Here is a 27,198-nt window from a genome sequence, read left to right on the forward strand (position 1 = left end):
TCTCTAGTAAGAGTTGCATGGAGTCGAGTCTTCTCAAGCACCCCAGGGACAGCTGACAGCAACTGTAAGCCGGGCACTGACATTTATCTTACCAAGACAAATGCCAACGCCTGGCTCCATTCACTCCAGGTATTACAGGAGGAGCTGATCTCCCAATTTGAAAACGTGTAACCATGAAATCATAAACATTTTTCCCCCCAGGGGGCAGGAGTCAGTTATTAACAAAGGTCAAACCGTGTTTCCCTAGTGATTTAAAAATTCTGTTATAGTTACTATAATGGGAGTATGCAATTTTCCTACTCAGAACTAGAAGAACTTAAATTTACCTTATGTAAAAGTAAAGATCGGCTGTCGAAGAATCTAAGCATAATGCGAACGTTGCCTACTTGCTCTGAGAAAAGGTAGCAATCCAAAGCAGTAACACTCAACGATTGTTTTACTGTTGTTCTCAGCCAGGCACACAATCCGGCCCGATCACTTCTTTGGGCTATGTCTGGCAGTGCTCAGCGGTCCGGGCCTTCCCCGTCGAGGGAGCTCTGTGCCCTCCCATGCACGGAAGCATTGCTCTGGTTCCCCAGGCCCGTTTTTTCTTTTTGCTTTTTGGGTCACACCTGGCAATGCACAGCAACTCCTGGATCTGCACTCAGGAGTTACTCCTGGCAGTGCTCAGAGAACCATATGGGATGCTGAGAATCGAACCCGGTCAGCCGCGTGCAAGGCAAACGCCCTACCCGCTGTGCTATCTCTCCAGCCCCATGGCCCGTTTTCTTTTCCAACACACATCCCAAGTTTTACAAGTGCACTGCATCTCAATGCAGCAATTTATTGCGTTGATAAAAGATTGTTTTTTGGAAGCTTGGAGGAAGCTCAGAAAATCACTCCTGGAGGGCTCGGGGGCCAGATGGGGTGCCAGACCCCAACCCAGGTCAGACATGTACTGGCTGTCTATCTCTCAAGAGGAGATTGTCTTTATCTCACTGTCTTTATCTTCACTGTCTTAATTCTCAGTGTTCCCTAGAAACAACCTTCCTCTTACCTCATTCGTTCTCTCCAAGCTCTTAGGCTTCTCATCTACAGATGTGAGGCAGTGTGTGTAGTTTTCTCTTCCTTGAGTGACTTTTCCTTAAGGCAGTTATTTGCCTCTGTGCCTTGGCCTCCAGCTCTCAGTGTGGACCACAGACGGATACATCAGCAGTATCCGGATGCCTCTCAGGAAAGGGAATTACTGGGTCTCTGCTCAGAGCAGCGGAGACTCCCAGGGGTCCAGATGGGCACACAATCCCACCCTTAGAAACATCGTGTCTGAAAACCAGTGCCGTGTCTACAAAACAATCTGCCATCTCACCCCCGCCCTGGATCGAGACTGGTTTAGACTGTTCTTATAGATAAACGTCCGGAAGTGGCTCTGCGTACTATTTGCTTTCCTGAAACCTAGGAAAAGGAGAACTTAAGCGAAAGGCTTAGCTCAGCTTTGGGGCCGAGTGGCAGTACAGCAGCAAGTAAGGCGCTTGCTTTGCACACGGTCGACCTGGATCTGATCCCCGGCAGCCCATGCGGTACCCAACGACTGCCAGGAGCAATCCCCGAGTGCAGAGCCACTTTTAAGTCTTGAGCGCTGCCGGGTGCTGCTGCCCCAGCCGCTTCAACTTTATTCCCTCTTCTGAGATTATGTTATCCCCGCTGCCCCAGAGGGAAAGCCCTATCTGACTTCCCCCCGGAGTGCGGGGGGCAATGTCAACTCTCAGGCATTCGGGAGCGGGGGGTTGTAGGTCTATGTGGACAGAGCTGTAAGCGGCTCCTTCCCGCTGTGGGCTAGCACAAACCATCCCACAGAGCCCCGAGCTCAGCGACACTCAGGGGAGCTCAGAGTCACCTCTGCAGGGGCAGAGAGGGCGGATCCCTGCGAAGCCTGGAGCGCCGGCTGACCTACGAGCCGTTATTAAGCAAACCTAGGACGGAGCAACAACTCTTCCATAACGTGAAATTTCCTAAATACAGCAATCACATCAGGTACTCTAGCACAGATTTATTTCCACAAAGGAATCTTTCCACATCAGCTTAATAAAAGTTTATTTTTGCAATGCTAAATCCCCCAAATTTTACAATTTCTTATGTTTCTCTCAAAAAAGGTTTTTTAAAGCCTTAGTAATAAGTAACAATTTAACAATCCTATAGGCTGTTTTAAAAATGTGATTTTTAAGTTATGACAATGATAAAATGCCAAGTATTTAAGGCTTCTCGAATTCATAACATTGCAAAATAAGATATTGGGATCCTCTTCTATTTTGACAGTGCTTATGAAGCCAGGTCACCTGCTGGCAGCAGCCAGTGAGTTCTGCATTTCCATTCCGAAAGCACTTATTCCCTGCAGGCTGGGACTTCAAAGTATGAAAGTCAATTGACATTAAAAAAAAACAAAAAACTTCTCCCACGATAGTGACTGTGGTAAATTCCACACAACATTAGCGGACCCGCTGTCAGATTCTAGACAGGCATTTGTAAACTTCACAGCCGTACCCATCTGAAGACGACTATACATTCTCCGTACTTTTCATTTTTAATGAGGCCCTTGGATCCTAGATCAAAATGTGGTGAAAGAGAAAACAATATTGAGAACAATATTGATTTCAACAAAATGGCTGGGTTTGACCAGAGCCTTCAAGCTCTTCTCCCAACAGGTGTATTCCTCCAAGCAGGGGAGGCCAAGGCGGGCTTCGGGGACTCACGGGGGTCAGGGCACATCACAGGCCCAGATCTAGAAGTCTGTGACAAGTGGTTAACCAGTTGGAAATGAAAGACACTACACATATTTGGCAGAATCTCACAGAAAAGACAAAGTACAGGCTATTACACATCAACTTAATGTGGTTTTAAGACCGAGTTAAAGATAAATTATAAATTATTTTTGAATGTGAATGGGAAGCACTCAGTGATTTCTGATTCTTGGAACTACATGAATTTAGGCTAACAGTGCTGTAGTCTGAGGTCAATGGGAGAGACATTTCTGCGGTGAATTTAGTAGATTAACTTCAAATAGCTAGAGGAAATTCCTTCCACCTTGAGGTTGTCACAATCACAATCACTGCCAGACATGCATTCAACAAATATTCGGTGACAAATTAAGCACAAAGCTGTACTGTTTGGTAAGTTATCACTTTTCCTCAAAGCCTGCATTTTTTGCTTTGTTTTTGGGCCACCCCTGGCGATGCTCAGGGGGTCATAGAGGATGCCGTGGATCTAATCTGGGTCACCCAGTACAAGGCAAACTCCCTAGCCGGCTGTATTATCTCAGGTCCCTCAAATGCCGATTCACACCGACCGCCTTCTGTTCCTACGGAGAAGCTGAAGGAGACCACAACTGTTGCTCTACAACCAGTTTCGACATTACAGCCCGATGTCTACTAATTACTCTTGAAATCTTTGTTAATTTAAGCCTTTAAAAATTATAGTTTTAGAACTCTTGCGATCTTTAATTCACCGCATAAAAAATCTTCAACGTTGTTCCTCATATAATAAAATTCTTATATATATATTAGATAAGTTAAATATTAGACATGTGGTCTCTATTCACCTAGTATCGATAACGTAAAAGGAGTCCAACTGAATCTCCTCTAGTGAGTTGAACTTCGATTATTCAAAAAGATGGTAATTGTGTGCATTTAAGTGTTTCCCTTATGAAATTATCGGTAAGAATGAAAATTTACGCAGACAATCATGTATGTTAACAGGTACGCTGGGCTTATTCAAACATTTTATTTAACTTATATTTGCTTAGTTTTGTATTGGGTTAAGTATAAAGACCCAGTTAATCGACTCATTAGATTGGTCAAGGCAAGACACGAAATACACAAGAGGACTGAAAAAGCGGTTGGTCTTTTAGTAGTTCTTGGTAATCACACACGCGTACACACACATACACACAAATGGGTAGAGTACTCTGGATACAGGATTTTCCCCATAATCTTGTATAATGCACTGTTCACAATCTATATGGTATTTCTGAAGATCATAAACTGGACATGACCAAATCAGAGATGTCTGATAGACTCTTATAAAGTATTTGGGAACTTCAATGATGCTCCTAAAAGGATTGATTTTAAACTATAAAAAGGAAAATTCATATAAAATTACAACAGATTTAAACAGACATCTTTTAAAGTGAAATTAATCACAACTAAATATCCTACTTTGTCAAATATGACTAAGAAAGAAAAGGTACAAGTAGTAATGTCACATTTTAAAAAAACTATTAACTGAGTGAATTTGGGGAAGGGAGGAAAAAAAGCTATACAGTATTATTGCACTCCTCAAATGTGCAGAATCCCAGAATGCGCCAGCACTGAACAACTGTCTTGCACTGAGGTTTTCCAAGAGGTACAACGAGCCTGCCAGGAAGCATCCAGTCTGCACCAACAGCTTGCTGTCTTCAGTGCAGGCCTTCATGAGGTCAGCCACGCTGCTCTTGAAAAATCCCTTAATGTCTGGAAGGTAAACAGAAAAAAAAAAATTAGATGTGAAAATTTACAAGTGGGGCTGGAGCGATAGCACAGTGGGTAGGGTGTTTGCCTTGCACGCGGTCGAGCCCTGGATGCAGGGCTCGATTCCCAGCATCCCATATGGTCCCCTGAGCACCACCAGGAGTAATTCCTGAGCGCAAAGCCAGGAGTAACCCCTGTGCCATCGCTAGGTATGACCCAAAAAGCAAAAAAAAAAAAAAAAAAAAAAAAAGAGAAAGAAAGAGAGAAAGAAAATTTACACTTGTAAAATAATCCCTGATCCAAGAGAACTATCTCTACCAGGCAAATGTTAAGAACTCTCTGTGCTCACACAGGTTTGCTTGTAATTGTTCTTTTTCTTTTTGTTCCTCCAAGGGGTGAGGAGGTTTGGGCCACAGACGGCAGTGCTAGGAAGCTGCTCCCAGAAGTGCTCAGAGTAACATGAAGCACGGGGCATGCATGGGGGTCAAACATGAGCAAAGCAAGCCCCTGACCCCTGTATTAGCCCTTCGACCCTAAATGTTTATGTTAAGCCTATTACAAGGATTTGTACTCTTAGGAACAAGTTATAAAACTAAGGATAGGGCACGCATGTAAGTATCACGGCACATGAGAATCCTAGGCACAAAGTCAACTAGGCAAATCAACTAACGAGGCACAAAGTCCAGAAAGTCCAGGTCCAACTATTAAACCTCTAAGATACAACTATTAGCACAACCAAACTTTGCCCCAAACTGAATCATTTATAAATTTTAAGGAGGAAAACACCCATCTGTTGAATCTTAAATGAAAATGATACATATAATACTAGATATTGCTAATTGGCGATGATTAGCTGATACCTAAACACAGACGTTTAAACTACTCACAAAAGAGTTTCCAGTGCTGATAGGTGGGGCTATGATCGATGATGCGGGATTGAATCCATATGCACATTAAGCTTCATTTCATTGTCAAGAATTTGAACGAGCTGTTGCATGGATGGAAGGTGACCAGATTCCAGCTTAGACCAAACAGGTACATCTATAAAAATAAAATCATCCTATTAGTATTGCCTGTGTACACAGCTTAGGAGGAAAGAGTGAGTCAAATAATTCAGTTTCTTGCTCTTAAGTAATCTCTATTCTGGTAGGATAAAGAATCGGAAAAACAGCTACGTTATAACTGTTTGTAAGGATTAAAGCAAAAAGAAGCTGTGAGACAAAAATCAACACATAAAATTTCAAAATCCTATCAATAAAATGAGGAGAGAAAGTGAACAGACACTTCAATAGATGGCCAGTAGGCACATGAAAAAACGGCCAGTATCGCCTATCATTGGTGAAATCCAAACCAAGACAACGAGATGCCGTCTCACGCCAGGGAATATGGCACGTATCAAACATAACAGGAACAATCTGCTTTGCTGGGGGTGTGGGGAGAAAGGAACTCTTGCCCACTGCTGGTGGGAATGTGGTCTGGTTCAAGCCCTGTGGAAAACAGCATGGAGAGTCCTTAGTCAAGTGAGAACCGAACGGCCAGCTGACCCAATTCCACTTGGGGACATCTACGGCCAGGACACAAGAGCATTCACTCAAAAGGACCTAAGTGCAGTCATGAATAAGAATTATTCATGATTGCACTAATGCAATGACCAAGAGACGGACTCAGTTCTGGGTGTCCATGCCGGAGCCAGCAAGGAGGCAGGGATGGAGAGGAATCAACATACTGGAACGAGCCAGAGAGAAGGGATTCTTGTTGGAGCTGGAGAAACGCACACGCAACTCTGGCTGGAGTTTGAAAGTGGCACCAGGTGAGAGGATAAGCACATAAATGGGCCAAGTTATGAGCCAACCAAACCACCCACAGACAGTCAGCAGCGAGAATGCCCCGTGGCACAGGTCGCAGGGCCAGGGGCTGTGGCACTGGGCCTTTAGATGATGCAAATGTTCTGATCATATCTTTGGAACAAAGCCTCTGAGTGAATCCAAGGCAATGAAGCAAAAAGATCGCGCATGTTTGAAAAACACAAAACTGGGGCTGGAGAGATAGCACAGCGGGGAGGGCGTTTGCCTTGCAAGCGGCCGACCTGGGTTCGATTCCCAGCATCCCATATGGTCTCCTGAGCAGCGCCAGGAGTAACTCCTGAGTGCAGAGCCAGGCGTAGCCCCTGGTATTGCCAGGTGTGACCCAAAAAAGCAAAAAATAAATAAGTAAATAAATAAAAAACACAAAACATTGTTAGAATGGATTTAAAAAAATCTTTTTCTGTAATAGGCTAGAAAGTATTTCAAGATTTCTGAACTATAAAAAGCAAAAACACGTAATCCAGGTACTTATATATTAGAGCTCAAGTTCCATGAATTTTTCAATCTTAAACCTTAAGACATGAATACTGAAATTTAAACTTTACTTAATTCCCATATGTCACAGAATAGTCTTCTGAGTTTTTAATCATTAGAAAGTGAAAAAAAGCACTTCCGTTGCTAGGTCATATCTGCCAACTTCCAGGTTAGAGAATGTATTAGAGGGTAACTGTGGCAGGAGTTAGGTTGAAAGCGGTGAAAGTAAACAGAAGTAGACTTCAGGAAAACGGCAGATGGTAGAAATTAAGACTTGGTAACCCACCGGACTCTGAGAACCAGGGAGACAAAACAGGAGAATGTTGGGGGGCAGAAAGCTAATAGAGCAGTCAAGTCTGGCTGTGCACGCACCTGACCGGGGTTCAGTCCCCCAGAGACACGCAGTCCCCGAGCCTTGTCAGGAGTGATCCTTGAGCACAGAGTCAGGAATAAGCCCTGGGTATTGCGGGGTAAGGTCCTTCCCCACAAAATAAACAAATTGGGGGAAAAATAACAAGCCCAACAGTAACAACAACAACACAAACAAATGATAGGACAATGATGATGCCATTAAACGGTAAGTGACAAGGAAGAACAAGTGTGCAAGAATCTCAGGAAGCAAAGGAAATCAACAGGTTAGGAGAAAGAAATGTTTGTTTTGGGGCCAAACTCAACTATGTTCAGGGGACAGAAACGGTCAGGTGCACGCAAGGCAAGTGCCACCTCCCCCCACCCCTGTACCCCCAGGCCCGCTGTGCCATCTCTCCAGCCTCCTGGGGGAAGTAAATGTAAAGACTACCAATGTAAATGCTATAAAGGAGAGACTCCCGAGGAAAGCCCATGGAGGAGAGGTCAAGAGCGCTCTAGACCTACAGACCCACGAGTCACCACACAGATGTTATTTCAAAGAATAAACAAAGACCATAAAAGGGAGATAATTTACGGGGTGGAGGAATGGTACAGTGGGGAAGAGTTTGCCTTGCACACATCCAACCAGGTTCAATCCCTGGTACCCCAAACAGTCGCCCAAGCGTTATCCCTAAGTGCAGAGTCAGGAGTATCCCCTGAGCATCATTGGGCATGGCCCCCAAACCAAACACCAAAGACAGAGACAGAGACAGAGAACGAGAGAGAGAGAATTTAGCATGATACAGGAAAACCCTGAGACCCATTACACAGGATTTAAGATTGATCAGAGTATAAACTTTGCAGAACCCACCATTTAAAGTGATCTCAAATGCGCCAGTAGACATACACTGGTTCTCAATCATGTTGCTCAAGAAGAAAACCATCATACATGCATAGACCTAAAAGAGAACAGAACGAAGCACAACGTGTAGTCATTTGTAGTCAAACTAATTCAAAACAGCAATCTTTTAAATATATACACAGTAATGATATATAGCCTCATTTTTATTTGCTAATTGTTGGTTTTTTAACCTACTAGAAATTTCTATCTGAATCACTACTATCCCATTTGTTCAGGATGCAAACAATCTGGTGTTGCCCCCCCTACCCCAAAACCAAGAAAGACCCAGGAGCCAGAGACAGTGGGGGGTTAAGGTGCTTGCCTGGCAGGAGGTCACACCAGGCATGACCCCCAGCACAGAGTCAAGCCCAAGCCCACCCTCTCCCAAAACAGAACCCAGACAGAACATGAAAACCTCAACATGAATTCTCAGTGATAAGGTAATGTTCTAGAGACCACATCGCTCTAGTCATCTGTACAGAAGAATATCAGCATAGAAGGGTTCATTCTGCCATTTTCATGATCTAAAATACGAATTCACAAGAGACTAGTGATGTAACAGTCAGCAACACCATGTAGTTACCATAGCCTGTCCTGTCCTAAATAAATCATCTGGAGTCAAACCAGGGAAAAAGTAATTTAGAAGGCGCCAGTATATGACATTCATCCCCCTTTTAAAAGCTCACCCAAAAGTCCCCATGAAACTAGAAACACCTTACTTACTAACAGGTCTGAACAGAGGCAGAGAGCCGGTATTTGGTGGGGGTGGGGGGAGAGGCCCGCCTTGCATGTGGCTGTCCAGGGTTCGATCCCCAGCATCCAGGACACTGCCCCCCCCCCCACACACTTCCAGAGTAATTCCTGAGTGCAGAGCTCGGAGTAACCTCCCTCAAAAAAAAAAAAAAATCACCTGAACAAATAAAAAAACCCAAAAGGAAAAAACAGGTTTCAACAAAATCACCTGGTAAAAGCAGGGTACCGTGAAGATACCAATGCCTAGTGTCAGAGGGAGAAGAGATGAGAGTCTGTCCCATCACCCTGGCAACGTTGTCTACTTTGAGGGGAACATGATAAGGAACATTATAAAGGGGGACAGCTTTCGAGCACATTCCTCCTCCAAGGTAAATCAACAATGCTCTGTCTACACAACTAAAATGTGCTCAATACAATCTGGAATCAATAGAATTCACATATATACAAGACAATAAGTACTAATTCTTGGTCCAGCACAAATTAATATTTTGTTAATAACAGGATGGAAGACCGCTACAATCAGACCCTGGCAGTCATTTGTGAAGAGCCTGCCTGGAGGCCTGGCCAGGCTTGCTGTCCCTCACACGGTCCCCCGAGCACTGCCAGGAGTGATTCCGGAGCAACACTGGGGAGTGTCAAAAAAATAAATTAAAAACCTTGCCTGAAAGTAAAGCTAGGTACAACTCAGCTAAAGGGAATCCCAGAATAGACCTAAATGACAAGATCTCCTTAGATGAATACCCAAGCAATATTATTCAAGAGAGACATAATAGTTCCACTCCTCACAGCATTTAAAAGATGATATTCAGCAAAACAGATGAGAGACCTAGATAGAATATGCTACAGCAAGATCCTGCAAAGAAAAAAAACAACGGCAGAAGATTGGAAAGCATGTTTACATTTACGTTTTGAGGACTTGCCAAACAGATTTCCCATGAAGGGTTAAAAAAGGGAAAAAAATTTAAAGAGAGACTCTGGTGAGTGTGAAGGGCTTGAGGCTGGCTCAGGAGAGCGGGCAGGCTTGGCGCACCAGGCTCACACCCCAGGCCGCGTGCCCGCCCTCAGCCGCTCCAGGTGTGGTTCCAACAATGGAAAGAAGCACAATCAGTGAAAATTTTGTTCCCAATGTGAGCAAACCCATCACTGTTCCTATCAATTGATACAAAAAGGCCATACTTATTTCACTGGATAAGCTATAAACTGAGATCAACGATCAAAACCAAGTAATACATTTTGTGGCCAGGTTTATTAAAGTGATTAACTCTATTGTTTAAATTAAAATAGGAATCACCTACACATTCTTAGGTGTAAATATAGAAACAATGAAAGCGCTTTGCTCAGGGATACAGTAACGTATGCTAAACTAATACACATAAGCAGGTGAATTAGCAAAAAGTACTTTGTTTACAAATTGAGGAAAGGATGGGAAGAAACAACATGAAGAGATGCAGGAGGGGCTGGAGCAACAGCACAGGTAGGGCGTTTGCCTTGCATGTGGCAGACCCGGGCTTGATTCCCAGCATCCTATATGGTCCCCCAAGCACCACCAGGAGTGATTCCTGAGTGCAGGGCCAGGAGTAACCCCTGGCATCGGCTGGGTGTGACCCAAAAAGTGGGGGGGGGGGGGGGGGGGAGGAAGAGAGACGCAGGAAACCCGGGTCTGGACCCCAGCCCTGTCTGATCCCCTGGCACCATGAGCAGCAACCCTGAGCACTGCCAGGTTTGGAACAAGAGGAGGAAAAAATAACCCAAGAGAACAGCCAACATCCCTGGAAAAACTCTTATGATGATGACAGTGTCAAGGCTACCAATAGTGGCGGTGAGGCTGAAGAGGCCCAAGGGACCCTGCTGAATTCCTACAGAATACTGTGGTAACACCGCCCCTCTAAAACATATCAACATTTTCTCTCTTTAGATCAAATAGCTATCACAATTAAAAAAAAATTAAGTACCTTTAAGTAAAAGGGGAAAAAAAATCCATTACGTTATTTTTGACAGGGGATGGAGAGAGATTATAGCTATAGCATACCTATAATTTCTCTGCACGTGGCCAACCCACTTGAATCTTTGGCATCCCATATGGTCCCCCCAAACATGCCAGGAGTGATGATCCCTGAACTTAGAGTCAGGAGGATCCCTGAGCATCGTCGGGTTACCCCAAAGCAAAAAACAAAACAAACAAACAAACAAAACACCAAAATGAACAAGACAACCTAAACCAACAGATCTTCTCAGGTTAAGTTACGTACCTTATTTTCTTGGCCCCACTGCCAGATGCTAGGAGCTTGCATGCCAAAGAAAGCAAAAGGATCTTTGCCAACAATTATTAAGCCTATTATTACTAATTTGAAGACTGACAGGAAAGATGCTATATGTCTGTGAAAAGAAAAGAGAAATTCAACGTAAGTCAGAATTTTTCATTCACTTCAAAATTTCACCATGAATTATATAGGCATTTTCGAGTACCAACTCTAAAAATTACCAATTCTAACTGTGAAGAAAGTGAACCAAAGTTCCATCAGCAGCTTGAAAACAAAACGTCAACATCTTTGGGATGGATGTTGGAGCAACAGCACAGGGGGCCTGGTGCGTCCAGGCTCCAGAGACAGGACAGTGGCCACAATGCTCCAGGCTTGGCCCCCGGCACTGCAGGCGGTCCCCGAGCACCACTGCCAGTGATTCCAGAGCCCGGAGTAAGCTGAGCACAGTCGGGTGTGGCCCAAACCCCCACCTCCAAAATCAATTAAAAACGTACTGGGGCCGGAGTGAGAGTACAGCGGGTAGGGCATTTGCCTTGCACGTGGCCAACCTGGGTTCGATTCCCAGCATCCCACATGGTCCCCCAAGCACCACCAGGAGTGATACCTGAGGGCAGAGCCAGGAATAACCTCTGAGCATCGCTGGGTGTGACCCAAAAGAAAAAAAAAGAAAAAAAAAGTACTGTGGGGCTGGAGAGAGAATACAGTGGGTAGGGTGCTTGCCGTGCACGCAGCGAACAACCCAGGGCTCAATCCAGAGAACCTCATCTGGTTCCCTGGGCACTGCCAGGAATAATTCCTGAGCGAAGAAGCAGAAAAGTCAGGAGTCACCCCTGAGCACCGCCAGGTGTGGTCGACAGGGGTTACTCCAGGCTCTTCACTCAGGAATTACTTCTGGCAGTATTCAGGGGACCCTATGGGATGCTGGGAATCGAACCCGGCTCTGCCGCGTGCAAGGCAAACGCTCTACCCGCTGTGCTATTGCTCCAGCCCCAGAAAGGAATTATTTTAACCCCTGACTTTCTATGAAATGTGGATCTTCCTGATCTACTTCCACAACCAAATCTATACAGAAAATAAATCTTAAAAGTGTTACCATTTCTAGAGGGGGAAAACCCCACAACCTCCTTTTAAATGAAACATTTTTTATATTCGAATGAAGTGAATCTCCTTACCGATATATTGGCTGAGGGAGGTAATTCTCTCCTTCAATGCGGATGTCTGGGTACCGCTGGCTGATGACCCGCATGTACTCCTCAAACACCCGCCTGTAACCTCAGGAAACACTGCAGGGAAACAGAGGCTCTCATGAAGACACTTGAAAATGAGTCTAGATCTATTTCATGATTACACAAAGTCTGACATTACGGTCAAACTCTTGCCCTCTGCTTCTCAAGAGTGAGGATCGTCACAGAACGGTGACTGGTGTCGGATGAGGGACCCAGGTCACCAGGATATTTCCCCAGATGTTGAGTCCCCACTCCCTCACGGAAACCGAGAGCACGAGGTCACAGCTGGACGACAGGACACCTACGCATGCAGGTGAGCCACCCCCAGCCAGAGTCCTCAACACTCCGAGTCTTCCTGACGCAAGAGTTTGATTTCAGGGCTGGAGCAACAGATCCAAGGGCTGGAGGGCACGCCCGGCATCCAGGAAGCCACAGAGTATCTTTGAGCACCACTTTCTGTGGGCACCCCTAATGGCTGGATTGACACGGAGAACGATTCTTTCTCTGAAACGGGGCTCCCAAGCCAAATTCACAGGGAGCGGAAGTCAGCACAGCAAGTAGGGCGCTTGCTTTGCACCCAGGTTCGATCCTCTGCATCCCATATGGCCCCCTGAGCCTGCCAGGTGTGATCCTGAGTGCAGAGCCAAGAGTAACCCTAAGTACTGTTGGGTGTGACCCAAAAGACAAAGGGGGAAAGGCCACAACAAGGGCAAGGGACAGGCCCACAAATGCCAAGGAATGAGGCACGAGACTGCGGACTCTCCTCACACTGCCCTGACTGCGGCGACCTGACTGAAGGCACGCCCGACACAGGAGGAGCCCACAGGCCGATGCCCGTGTGCCGTGGTCCCCCCTTCAGCATCACCACGCCCAAATGGTACCAGATCACGGACCCGAGAACTGAACTGTCTGGGTCTCAAAGGCAGGGCCTGTATTGCTGGAAACCCAAAATAAAATAAAATTCTGATTTTTCTCTGCCAAAGAAGGCAAGCGTCAGAGAGGTGATTTTCAGCAACATGACAACCAATCACTGCTCTGAATGTACCCCTGATACATGGCATGCCAGCAACAAAGGGGAAACTGGCCACGAGCGAGCCACATTTGGGGAAGGGTACATCGGAAACTTGAAAATACTAAAGACAATGAAGTTGCAAATAAATGAAAAGGAATCTTGTACTTCTGGGCTAGATTTCACACTGCTAAAATACCTACTCCATAGAAAGAATCCACATAGCCCCTATCAAAATCTCAATGGTTTTAATTTTTTTTTTAAATTAACGTTTGTATGACAGCACAAAAGATGTCAGGCTAACAAAGAGATCTTGAGGAGATGCTAGAAACATCACATTTCCAAACTTCAAAAACTCAGTCACCAAGTCATGCTGAGCAACACTTAATGCTATTGGCAGAAAAAAGACATACACATCAATGAAAAAGAATGAAGAGGCCAGACAGAAACTCATGAAAAATTCATTGGAAAAGAAGGAAGAGTCTAGACAAAAATTCAACTGATTCACAGCGAAAGCGTCAAGAACATAAAAAGAGAGAAGTATGTTCCGTGAGGGCTGGCAAATGTGCTCAGCAAGCGGATGTTCGGCCCACAGCCCCGCGAAGTTTCCGAAGCACACCAGGAGCAATTCCTGAGCACTGGAGCAATGGGTCATCAGGTGTGTCCCAAGGCAAAATTCCAGTTCTCCTTAGTAAATGACAGAGAAAACTAGACAGCACACATAAAGAACGAACTGGGCCATTATCTTCATACCATTCACAAAAATCGACTCAAAACGGGTCTGGGCGTATAATGCAAGCCTTGAAACCATAAAACTCCTAGGAGAAAACAAGAAAGAGAAGTTCCTAGACATCAATCCTAACAAATGAGGTTTTTGGATTTGGCGCAAAGCTGAGGCAACAAATCAAACACTGGAACAATATCAAATTAAAGTTTCTGCATAGCAAAGTAAACCATCAACAAGATAAAAAGGCAAGGCCATCACTACACCTGTACAACCCTGCTGGGAGTGATCCCTGAGCAGAGAGTCATGGGTATGCCCTGAGCACCATCAGCACACAAATGGGCAAAGAACCTGAGTAGGTATTTTCAAAATCTGGAATACAAATTGGGGTTGGAGCTATAGCACAGCAGACAGGGCGTTGCACTGCACGCACCCAACCCGGTTCGAGTCTCAGCATCCCAGATGGTCCCCCGAGCACCGCCAGGAGTAATTCCTGAGTGCAAAGCCAGGAGGAACCCCTGGACATCGCCGGGCGTGACCCAAAAAGCAAAATAAATTTTAAAAAATCTAGAATACAAATGGCCAACAGGTACAGAAAAGAAGTACTCAGTGTTACTAGTCACGGGGAAATGCTACTCAAACTACACTTGTGAGACACCACCTCACTGCTCTCATCAAAAACACAAGAGGTGAGTGTGGACGACGGTGTGGAAAAGCAGGTGAGAATACAAACTGGTACAGCCACTTTGGAAATTCAGAATGGGAATCCCTCAGAAATTTAAAATAAAGGAACCACCAGAAACCCACTTCCAGCTGGATATTCAAAAGGAATGAGATGGGAGAGACACCTGCCTCCCAAGGTCACCGCAGCATTATTTCTAACTGCCAAGAAATGGAAACAGCCTGCACGTCCACTGACAGTTACAGCCTGTGTACAACTGGAATATGATTTCGTACTGAAAACCGAGGATCTCCCAGCTGGGATGCAGTTCACTGGCAGAGCATGCACTCTGCACATCTGGCGCCTTGGGTGTGATCCCTGACACCAAAACATACCTGTGACAAAATGGAAAGACACTGAGGGCGTTATGCTAGGGAGGAACAAGCTTTCTAGGCTCTCACTTACACACAGAATCTGAAGAAAAAAAAAAAAACAACAACAACCAGAAACACAGTAAGCCGACAGTTGGTTGTCAGCGGTTGGGGGGATAGGGATGACTCGCCACAGGACACTAATGTCCAATTGTAAGATGAAGAAATGGGGGGGTGCTCCAATGGTAACTCTCTCTATGGTAACGACAATTAACATTACTACACTGTGTACTTGAAATGGACCATTAAAAATTTGTAATATGTGAGATAGGCATGTTAAGTAACCTTAACTATACATACACATATCAAATTATTAGCCTAGATATGTAAATCTTCCCATCATATTTTACATAGTGAGGAGCTGAGGGAAGAATTTACAATTCCAGGAAAGATCAAGCACTGAACTACATCTTTGTGCCACACCTGCAGTGCTTGAGGCTGACTCCTGGTTCTGCACTCAGGAGCCACTCCTGGCAGGGTTCAGGGGCCCATCTAGGGTGCCAGGGACCGAATCGGGTCAGGCACGTGCAACTGTGAGAAAAGCCCTACCCATTATATCTCTCCGGCCCCTTACTACCAAGTTTTAAGTTCAGGGAACACTTTTAAAGCCATGAAAATAGAGCAGTACTTGCCACTCGAGCAGCATGCTCGGAAACAGAGTGGAGTACAAGCTGGAGCCACCTGGGTCACTCACATCAGTCACACACCAAAAACCTGACTGACAAGAAGAGCACCACGTGTGTATCTGACTGTGTGGACAATCCAAGTATTCGGAAGCTGTGATCGAAGGAATTTTATTTTAGGGGCTGGAGTGACATTACCATGGGCAGGGTGCTTGCCTTGCAAGGGGCCCATCTGGGTTGGATCCCCAGCTCCCTGCCAGGACTGGCATCTGTGCTCAGAGCCAGGAGGAAGGAAGCCCTGAGCACAGCTTGGGGCGCCCTCCCCAACAAAAAAAAGAAAAAAAGAAAAAAGAAGAGCAGAACTGTGCTCTTCAGGCGCGGGACCATGGCTCAAGCCCGGCCTGCAGCACACAGGACACGGAGAGCGGCCAGGGGGAGATGTGCCTGAGATGTTGCTAATGGACTGGAAGTCACTCACTAAATACAACCCTGAGGAAGGAAAGAGGCCTCTCCCCCTGTGCAGTACTGTTTCCACTGTCATTCACCAGGGACTGGCATTTTGTCTTGACTATCTTCTGAAATTTTGTTGCTTCTGTTGAAACTATTGCTCTTATCATCTGGATCACCTATGTGCCAGATCACCTTGAAGCCAAGAAATACCATCGGATGTTACGTCTGCACTGCTGCGCACCACGGAGTTGATCACCTAAAATGATAGCGCCTGAATCCACTGCCTTCACTTTCAATCTAGGGAGCAAATAAACTGAGTTGAAACTTTTCTTTTAAATGGGATAAATAAAGCCCAGCTAGATGAGGTACCTTTTCCATTTTTCCACACCCAGGTATCATTTATTCACTCACTGCATATTTGTTTTTGGTGGGGGTGGGGGGTTCACGGGACCACGGGTATGCCAAGGATGGCACCCAGGCCGGCCTCTTCCCCGCTGCCCTATCACTGCGGCCCCTCCCCTCACCCCATTCTCTGCTGTCATCCATGCTCAGGTAAGGATGAGACTGAGCTGAGACCTTGGGTCCTTTCAACTAGCCCCCAACAGGACAGTCAGCCCAACAAGAACATGTCCAGAGAGTAAATGCCTACTTGGCCCGGGCTCCCAGGGCGATGGCTTCAAGGGCTGGAGCTGCCTTCAGAATTTGGAAGAAAAATCAAGGAATTTTTTGCAATAAAAGTGTTTTTCCCAAAACAAATTTTGTGTTTTCAAACAGCAAACAGCACAGCTGCAGGTGTTTTTTCCTCCCTAGCTGACAGATGTCTGTTTGGGGGTCACAGGCGGTGGTGCTCAGGACTCACTCCAGGTGGTCCCGGGAATCAAACCCGGGTCAGCTGTGTCAAGGCCCTACCTACTAGCTCTACTACTACGGCTCTGGGCCCTCCTAGCTAGCAGACGTTTAACCAGAGGCAGCAACTGGTACAGGCTTCATGACAGTCCCTGATCATTTCCCTCCTGCCATCCATGCTGCTCTTCCAACTGACACTGGACTTTCTGGCGACTGAGTGACACTGTGACTTTCAGTATACCTTCAGCAAATATGTGAGCATGCTACATATATGATAGAACAACAGCCTACACCTTCTGCTCCTGGTTCAAAGACCTTAGTAAGCTTAAGGGCTGCAGAACAAGCCCAGTGGGCTGTCATTAGGACACCCGGCTTTGTCTCCAAAGTCTCCTGACACCATCAGGAATGGAAATTTAGGGAATAGCAAAGTCCCTGGTGGATGCCAAATATAGACTCTATGCTTCATGAAGTGGTAATTTTTCAGTCTCCTAAGTCATGCCACCAACCATTCCACTTTTCCCTTTTCTCAAAAACCATCTGGCCCTACTTGTAGTTAAATTGCCTACTTCAATCAAACTGTTACTAATCCCAACTTCTCACATCTCCTATAAGAGAAAATGGGTCAAAATTTCAGGTATTTACTATGTAAATATTTGACTTCTATTTTTTAGCACGCCGTCTGAAGCACCTTCCCTTTTGTTTACAATGCCCCAACACGGTCATCTCACCGCACACAGGACTGTTCAAACAGTGAGAGTCAACCCACTGCCACCACTGACCTCCCACGCGGTCACAAAGAGCCCCTGAGTGCAAATGGCTGTGGCCCAAAAAGCAAAACAAATTGAAAAAAACAACAACTAAAAAAAGATAGACTTTATGCTTTTTATTTCCAACACTTTCTTACCCTCTGCATCTCACACACACACACACACACACACACACACACACACGGTTGAGGGCTTGGATTTGCTTTGTGACTTGTATTTTATTAACCTGTTACAGACTGATTTCTTTAGACATTAGAATAAACTCAATTTTAAAAAGCCAGGAATGGGGCTGGAGCAACAGCACAGAGGGTAGGGTGTTTGCCTTGCACACGGCCGACCCGGGTTCGATTCCCAGCATCCCACATGGTCTCCTGAGCACCGCCAGGAGTAACTCCTGAGTGCAGAGCCAGGAGTAACCCCTGTGCATTGCCGGGTGTGACCCAAAAAGAAAGAAAGAAAGAAAAAAAAAAAGCCAGGAATCTCAAGAAATCTTAGAAAAATCACTGAAAACAACTAGAAGTAAGGCAGCAGTAGAAGCGGACAATAAATTCCGGAAGTTTCCCTGACAGTGCTGAGAGTAGCTGTCTAGCTTCTGCATGTATCAGCTGATGCCAAAAAAAAAAAAAAAAAAGAGGTCTAACGGGCTTAAAATCTCCCAGAAAGGAGCAATAGTAGGACTAAAGTTACCCAAACTCCAGTTAGGAATTCAAGGGAGCAGGTGGGCTTTGGGCCTACAAGTCATGCTCACTGACCCAGTACTGACTGGTGGCAGGTATGTCCTAAGCTCTGAAGGACAGCGGTGTTTTCCAAGTTATTTGGTCTACCGTCCACTTTTCAGAAAACTATCACTGAGCCACCCCAGGAGATCTCCCATTATTTTCCCGGGCGGGGGTGTGCTGGGTTTTGCACGGAGCACCCGCAGCCATGCTCAGGGGCAGGGGCAGGGGCCCACAGGTGCCAGGGACGGATCCTGGGCCTCCCGAACGCCAGCCAGGAGACAAGGGGAAAGAGAACAACAAAACCAGAGCCCACTACCTGAATGGTCATGGAAAAATGCTGAAGAGCAGAACTAGCAATCAGGATTCAAAATTAAAAGCCAGCCAGCGTAAGAACAGAGAGAAACAAGGCATAAGGGTTAAAGCGCTGAAAGAGAGTTTAAAACCCATCTCCCTGCACGCTGAAAGGAGACTCTAGACCAAACCTGATTGCCACTCGATTCCTCTTTTGCAAACCACAGCACCCAAAAGGGGAGAGAGAACAAATGGGAGAGCCCTGCCACAGAGGCAGGGTGGGATGGGGGATGGGGGGTGGGAGGGATACTGGGATCCGTGGTGGTGGGAAATGGGCACTGGTGGAGGGATGGGTACTCGATCACTGTATAACTGAAACCCAAGCACAAAACGTTGTAAGTCTACAACTGTACCTCATGCTGTTTCACTAATAAAAATTTAAAAATAAATAAATAAATAAAACCCACCTCCCAAGCAGATGGTCTAAACCAAAAGCAAAACCACTGTCATTAACAGGAGCTGCGGCTCAGAGGTACAGCACCTGCCGCGGACAAGGCCCTAGACATCAGCAGCGTTTATGTGTGTGCACGCCTGTGCGTGTAGACACGTTAAAAAAAAAAAAAAGCAACAGAGAGCACTAAGCAAGCACAACCAAAGAAAATTAATGGGTGGGAAACTGGTAAGTTAATGAAAGAACTAAAACTACAATGACTTTAGACTTGAATAATGTCATTAACATCAACAGAGAAGAAATTCGAGCCCACCACAGGATGTTCACAACTGGCCACGTCCCTTAGGTCACAAATAAAGTTCAGGGTCTGGAGTGATGGAACAGCAGGCAGGGCGCTTTCCTTGTACCTGGCCGACCTGGGTTCCATCCCCGGCAACAGAGATGGCCCCCCAAGTACCACCTGGATTGATCCCTGAGTGTGGAGCCATGTGGCCCAAAAAACGAAAACTGGAAAAAAAAAGTTCTTCAGACTTCGGGGATAGTTAGGCCCATGCTTTGCACACTACTGACCCCAGTCTGATTCCTAGCACCACATAGTCCCCAAGCGCTGCCAGGGTAGGGTGGCCCCAGGTAATACCTGGCCCCAGAGTATGACATTGTATTGCAGGCTAGGTTGGCTGGGAGGAGCCCCCAGAGGCCTAAGCACCAAAGATCTCCCACCCTCAATCCCTGCATACAGACACACACACACACACACACACACACACACAGATGCTAACAGTTAGTGAACTTTTTACTTCCTCTGCTTATTTTTTACAACTGTCCCCCCCCCCTTCCTTTTATATTCTTAATGGAGGTGCCACACCTGGCAGAGCTGTGAGGTGACAGTGGCACGGCCTGTGTAGGGACAGACTCTGGGACCTGCCAGAGTTCTACCACCTCTCCCCTGCCATGGCTTTTTTTTTTTTAAGCAAAGTGAAGAGTAACGCTTCAAAGGCTTAATTATTTGCCCTGCTCCAGATCTGAGCTAGCTTCTCAGCCCTGCACTAGGAGTTTAAACTGACGCCAGGTTCCCTCATTCCCCGTTTTCCTTCCTCCACGGAATCAGGTTTGATCTGCATTTATTCTTCACCCAGCTAGGAAGGCTCTGATGGAGATCCCAGTGAGATTTCATTTCCTCCTCTGCAAGCCTCTCAACGCCCCCCTAAACAGTTCATCTTTCCTCCTGGGTTTCTAGAACCTCTTCACTCAGAACAGGTTTCACTGTAATATTGTTTATGGACCTGTTTTCCCCACCAGACTATCGTTTGCAAACCTTACTGGACAAACAGCTCTTAGAGTCCTTAAACTTGGACAAAAGAGGGAAATGGGTGGCCAGAAAGAAAAGGTGTCAGAAGCAAGGCCTTACCGGTTCTTACAGACTGTGAAAATGTTTCTGCATGTGGAGAGTGGACAGTGACAGGAACCCTACCCTGGCTTCTCGACCTTGCCCCACAGGGCTGCCTTCCTACCCCTTTCCTCGAAGTGCACCCCCCACCCCAACCCCCTTCAACAGCTGGCCCTAGTTTCTTGCTGAGAAATGAGGTATGTAAAAACCTGGCGCCTAAATGCCCAAACACCACTTTGCCTCCTTCTAATTTCGTCTCTCTCGGATGAGTTGCAGGCCCCACCCAAGAGTGCAGGGGAAGGGCTGGGCAGTGCAGGGGGGTGATGGGGTGGAGCACTGGGCTGTGCTCAGAGGATCCCATGGGCAGGGCATGTGCTTGCCCCCTGGAGCCCCATCCCAGCCCAATATTACAGCTCCTTGGCAGTCTTATATTGGGACTGAGCGCTTATGTATGTCACATTTGCAACCGCCTTTGAAAACTGGGCCACTGGGATAGAACACTCAGTGGGCACCTGCTGTGAATGCAGGCGGCCAGCTGTGACCCCTGCCACTACTTGGTCCCCCATCACTGCTGGGGGCAATTCCCCCCCCAGCACAGCACCAAGAGTAGCCCCCATGCATGGCCACCTGTGGCCCAGAAACCAAACCCAAACCAACAGGACCAGGGCTACCATGCTTGCGTGCCTGTGGCCAACCCAAGTTCAACCCCCAGCACCACAATGGGATTGATTCCCTGAGAACAATAGGCCCTAAGCACCACCAAGGCAGCGCCCAAGCACAAACAAACAGAAGAAACACACAAAGAAACAAGAGCTCTAATCTATCACCAGGAGTGTGTCCATTTAGTGGCAGCATCTTTTTCCGTTTGGTGAAATACAGTAACTTAAGTTTCGGATTTGATTCACTGTGGTTCTGTGGGGAGATGAAAATGTGCGGGCTGCGCGCCCAGGACTGAGCCCGAGATCTCTGACAAGTAGAGCAGCACCCGAGCAAGTAGAGCAGCACCCTAGCCCTTTCAAAGACTCTGGGGCGGTTATTGGGTCACATCCAGCAGTGCTCAGGGGGACGATATGCAGCACCAGGGATAGAACCTGGGCCAGCCACATGCAAGGCAAGCACCTTGCCCGTCCTCTCCAGTCCTTTCAAGATCTTTTAAACCTGCCCCTTAGATGTTCCGCTAATTTTTGATTCCAAGTTCATCAACTTGCCTGGGCGGCTCCAACACTGTTCAGCGGTTTCTGACCTGCACTCCGTGCCGCCCCCCCCCAAGGCTTCTTCCCGACGTCTGATCTCTCCTCACATGGCATGGCCGCGGGTCCTCCACCCGCCGCCTGTTCTGGTCCTTTGAGGTGAGCAAGCCTGGCCTCCGGAGATCCTGTCCTTTGCCCTTCAAGGTGGCTAAGTGTGGGAAACCGTCCCGTTCTCAGCAGCTCCCCGAACACACCAAACCCCTCGAGTCTTAGCTCAGAGTTCCTGTCCTGTACAAAGCCTGAAGCCAGGACCACGGCTCTCACCCCACATGACTTTTCTTCACAGCGTTTATATCAAGTGTTGGGTTTGGGCAACGGCGCTGGCAGACCACTGGCGTGTCGAGGCTCTGGGCTTGGTTCTTTACACCCCAAGGTTCTCTCCATGGAATGCCAATGACTGACTTCAACCAACTCCTGCCGTAACATCCACATGAACACCGAAGCGGAGTCCCAGCACAAGAAACATGCCCACACAGGGCCGGGGCGAGACGCGAATGCCGCGCACTCACCAACCCAGGGGCGCCTCGCATGACCCCAGGCCAACCCCCACCAGCTGACAGTCCCCAGAGTCTCCAGGACTCAACCCTGAGCAGAGTCGGAGCAAACCCCAGCATCGCCAGGTATGGCTCCCCCAAAACAAACAAAACTAAATTGGTATCAACAACCAAACAGAACTTAGATCTTTATTGTCTTGATGTTATGCCATGAAAGTAAAGGTTAAGTTGATATAAAATTAAATTTAAAAATCTACTCTTGCAGTAGTGGCTTTATTCACCTCTTACCCCTCATTTTTAAGCTGGCCTGTACAATTACAGCAGTAGATCCTAAAAATTCAACTGTTTTATTTTGTTTTGAAATCTTAACTGTACTGACTCTATTATCAGTCTAATTATGTTAAATCACATATACGTGACAAAATAAAGCCTGTATACAAATACATTTTCTTATAAAAATAACAAGAAACCGGGACAAGAGAACCCTAAACTAAAATTTTAGGATCTACTGCTGTAATTGTACAGGCCAGCTTAAAAATGAGGGGTAAGAGGTGAATAAAGCCACTACTGCAAGAGTAGATTTTTAAATCTAAGTGCTTTCTTTGTAAAATGTTTAATATTTAAATATCCAAACAAGCTGGATCAATGTTTCCCCAAATATAAAATTAATGTCAAACTACCTCATTCTATTAATTAACTGGCACAAAAAAACACACACTTGGGCATACCACTTCTGCAGAATTCCTGAGGTGCTGTATCTGTCTTGCAAATCAAAGTTATCTTTAGTTCCTGTCACAAAAATAGTGCTGAATGAATACTTATTGAAAAGTGCATGATGGCAGAAGAGGGTAGGTTGTTCCAAGCTCTGTTGCAAGCATGATCTTTCCCTTCCAATCTACTGCAGGGCCAGGGATGTGGCTCAGCAGCACAGCACCCGCCACGTACGTGTGAGGCCCTGGGTTCGATTCCTGCCACTGCGTGGTCCCCTAAGCACCAAGCCAGATGTGGCCAAAATACAAAGAAAAAAGTTTTAAAAGTCATTTGCATTACACTGCTATTCTGATATATTAGCAGTCACAAAAGTGATACAATTCACGGATGATATGAACTCAAATCAAAGAAAATAACATCACAATCAAAGGGACCACAGCAATGCGAAAGAAGGTAAAACAGTTCTCTCCTTTATTAAACTCTTCTTCCCCTGCCGTTTTAAAAACATGCATCCTGGCATGTTTTGGGCTTGCTCCTGGCTCAGTGCTCAGGGACCCCTCCTGTGAGGGTTTGGTGATCCAACCCAATCTGTACGCAAGGCACGACACACTCAGTCCCCGAGTTAGCGCTACCCTAACGGGGATGATTAATAGCGGGGGAAATGCATTTTATAACTCAATCTCAAAAGGAACCGGAAGAACTTTCTCTTATCTTTTCTCAATTGTTCAGCTTCCTCTTCTTTCCCAAAGAAATTTCCAAGAGGCAGTCCGAATCAAAAACCCAATTTCAATTTGCAATATACAGATTGCTCTCTGGGGGGAAAAGCAACAAGTCACAAACTCAAGTTACCTGTATTTGAAAGTCACCTGTATTCATAGTTATTTCCAATCTACAGATGAATCAAAAAAAAAGAAACAATCCTGAAGCATTTCTGCATATATGCTCAAGGTGACAAAAATAAAATTTCCCTCTTATTAGACCTTTTGATTTAAATTTTTTAATCAATTTGAATTTAAAAGCAAAAGAAGAAAACCTAAATATCAAAAGGTGTTTGGGTTTTTTGGGACTCCTCCTAGCTCAGCCTTTGCAAGGTACTCCTTGAAGAAGTACTTTAAGCTTTAAAAAAAAAAAAGAAAACTTGAAGTTTAATTTGAAGGACTTCATTCTCTTCCCTACAACAGTTTTAAGCATTCTGAAGTTTGCTATGATTATTCTCAGAGAAGGAACACTTAAATTATTATTATTATTATTATTATTTTGCTTTTTGGTCACACCCTGCGATGCTCAGGGGCTACTCCTGGTTTTGCACTCAGGAATCACTCCTGGCGGTGTTAGGGGGACCACATGGGATGCTGGGAATTGAACCGGGGCCGGCCGCATGCAAGGCAGACGCCCCACCCGCTGTGCTATTGCTCCAGTCCCACTTAAATTATTTTAATAGTATCCCAACATAAACATCTTCAAAGCATTCTGGGAAAACACAACCGGAAGAATGGACACAACAGTAGGGAGTATGGGGGAAATAAAATCATGTACCGTGGGAACCTGCAACCTGGCCACCTTTTTTAACTACTAAAATCCAAAAATCATCACATTTAATCCTTCACAACATTCACGGTGTTGAACGAGTGACCACTGCCTCCTAGGTGAAAAATTCAAGGGGAAAGTCAGAGGCGGAGGGCGCTCCCACTCGGGCGTCACCTCAACGCCGCCTGCAGGGAGGCTGTTCGGGAAGCTTCTCTGGAAAGGAAAGCAGCTCGGGCTTCAGCGCTCACCCCCGCCTCACTTTCCCGGCCGGTCTCCCCCAAAGATCGAGCGGGGACCAGCACCGGACGGAGCAGACCCCAGTGCAGGAACACACGCCGACACGCGAGGCCTCGGGAGAGGGGACCGGTCCCTGCCAGGCCAACTTCCCTGCTGGCACCAACCTGGCGCTCCCTGCGATGTTCCCGTTTCTTCGATGTTCCCGTTTCTCCGCCGCCCCTTGCCCCGCGGGGGAGGGGGCCCCACCCGGCTGCGGTTTGACAATTCGGACGTCTGGGTTCTGGGTCCGCCCGACCTTTGGGCCACGCCCGGGGGTGCTCCGCGGGGGTCGGTCCTGGCGGCGCTGGGGGCACGCGGGGTCACCCCGGGTGCACAGTGCAGCAGCGTTAGCCGCCGACCCCTCCTCTCCCCGGGTGCCCCTGGGGGTGTCTCGCCCCCATTCCGAGCCTCTGCAACGCCTGCGAGCCCAGGCGGGGCGCCCGCCGGGCCGGAGATTCGGAAACGGCCGGTGGCTTTTCCCGGGGGCGACGGGGCCGGGGGTCGGCGAAAACGGGGAGGCAGCGGGACCGGAGAGTCGGCGGGACCGGGGGTGGTCAGCGGGGGCCGTAGGGTCAGCGGGGCAGGAAGATGGGCGGGGCCGGGGGGAGCGAACGGTCCGGGGGTCAGCGGGGCGGGGGTCTGCGGAGTGGGGGGTCAGCGGGGCCGGGGGTCAGCGGGGAGGGGGTCTGCGAGTGGGGGGTGAGCGGGGCGGGGTGACGGGGGGCGGGGGATCGGCGGGCCGGGGGTCAGGCGGGACGAGGGGACAGCGGGGCCGGAGGTCAGCGGGGCGGAGGGACAGCGGGGCCGGGGGCCGCGCCGACTCACGCCCGAGCCCGCCCGGTGGCCACGGCGAAACGCCGGCCCTGACCGGCCTGTCCGGCCGCTCCCCGGCGCACTAGGCCGCCGAGCCGGGGCCTCGCGTAGCGCGGGAGGCCGGGCGCGGCGCGGCGCGGCCGGGGCGCCGGCGCGCCCTCACTCACCAGATCTGGAACTTGAGCAGCGGCCCCGTGGCGTACTGCATCTTCAGGCGCCTGGTCGAGATGCCGCCCAGGTTGGCGGAGGCGTCGCTGCGGACCACGGCCGCCGCCGCCACCAGGAAGAGCAGCAGCCGCCTCATGGTCGCCGCCGCCGCCGCCGCCACCGACGCCGCCGCGGCCGCCCGCACGCCCAGACTGCAGCCGGCCCCGAGGCCGCGCAGGCGCCGTCCGCCGCGCCCCACCGCGCAGGCGCCGTCCGCCAAGGTCGGCTCCCGGGAGCGGCTCCGCGCCTGCGCGCAGCCCGGCGCCTGCGCAGACGCGGGAAGGGACGCGCCGACCTCTCGGCCGTCCCCGCCCGCCATCTTGGATGTGTGTGCCGGACCCGGAAGGGCGAGGGATGCGCGCACAGAGCGGGACGGCGCCGCCCGGGGGATGTCGGGGATGGCGATTGGGGACGGTCCCCGGCACGCCTGCGTTCACATGCCAGCCGGGGCTCTCGGGAGGGCCTCGTTGGCAGGCTTGCCTCCGGTGTGGGGGAGAAAAGGGGGAAGGTGACTCCCGAGGACTCTTTCCCAGTAAAAGTGTCTCCTTTCCCGAAAAGACCGTCTAAGGTCAAAGCGTTCCTGGAGGGGTGGGGACATGCCTCAAGTGGCAGGTAGAGCACGTGCCCTGCGCCTGGCACCCCCAGCCAGCACCACTGGGAGTGATCACCCACAACACGATGGCACCGAAATCACTCCTGGTGGTGCCGCATGTGGGCCAGGGATCAAACCATGGCAGGCAGTGTGCAAGGCAAGCGCCTGCCTGTTGGACCATCCATCCGTTCCGTTTGGACAGTCTTGACCGTCTGTAGCTACAGCCTTTTCCCCCAGAGAAGCAAATGTTTGCCATCACTTCATTTATAGATGCGTAAATATGTATCTCTAAAGAAGGTCTGTTTGAAATGAAAAATGGACCACAATGATCCTACCTTCAAAAAAAAAAGTGAGGGGCTGGAGTGATAGCACAGCAGGTAGGGCATTTGCCCTGCATGAGGCCTGACCCAGGTTCAATTTCCAGCATCCCATATGGTCCCCCAAGCATGGCCAGGAGCAATTCCTGAGTGCATGAACCAGGAGTGACCCCTGTGCATCGCTGGGTGTGACCCAAAAAACAAAACATAAATAAACAGATAAAAATTTTTTAAAAAGTGAATGCTCCATAGCAAAGATCTAGTTATTCTTCATGTTTGTCCGGTCATTTTTCCATCACTGATTCAGTGAATCCAGGATGGAAATGTGGACTGCAGAAGGATTCAG

General features: G+C 47.9%; 2 protein-coding genes across 2 annotated transcripts in view; one reads left to right on the top strand and one right to left on the bottom strand.

Annotated features, from left to right (window-relative positions):
• The window catches only part of SIAH2 (siah E3 ubiquitin protein ligase 2), a 636,369-nt gene that overhangs the window by 64,936 nt on the left and 544,235 nt on the right, over nt 1–27,198 (top strand). The window lies entirely within an intron of this gene.
• Nucleotides 2,044–26,123, bottom strand: SELENOT (selenoprotein T). The gene is made up of 6 exons (XM_056121830.1): nt 25,904–26,123; nt 12,253–12,363; nt 11,069–11,195; nt 8,037–8,124; nt 5,366–5,519; nt 2,044–4,481 (listed from the first exon to the last, which is right to left on the bottom strand). Exons 1-5 carry the CDS (start codon nt 26,038–26,040, stop codon nt 5,395–5,397), a joined length of 588 nt encoding a protein of 195 aa, XP_055977805.1. The 5' UTR covers nt 26,041–26,123; the 3' UTR covers nt 2,044–4,481; nt 5,366–5,394.

The sequence above is a fragment of the Sorex fumeus genome, unplaced genomic scaffold (genome assembly GCF_029834395.1).
Source record: "Sorex fumeus unplaced genomic scaffold, SorFum_2.1 ptg000044l, whole genome shotgun sequence".
NCBI classification, from domain to species: Eukaryota; Metazoa; Chordata; class Mammalia; order Eulipotyphla; family Soricidae; genus Sorex; species Sorex fumeus.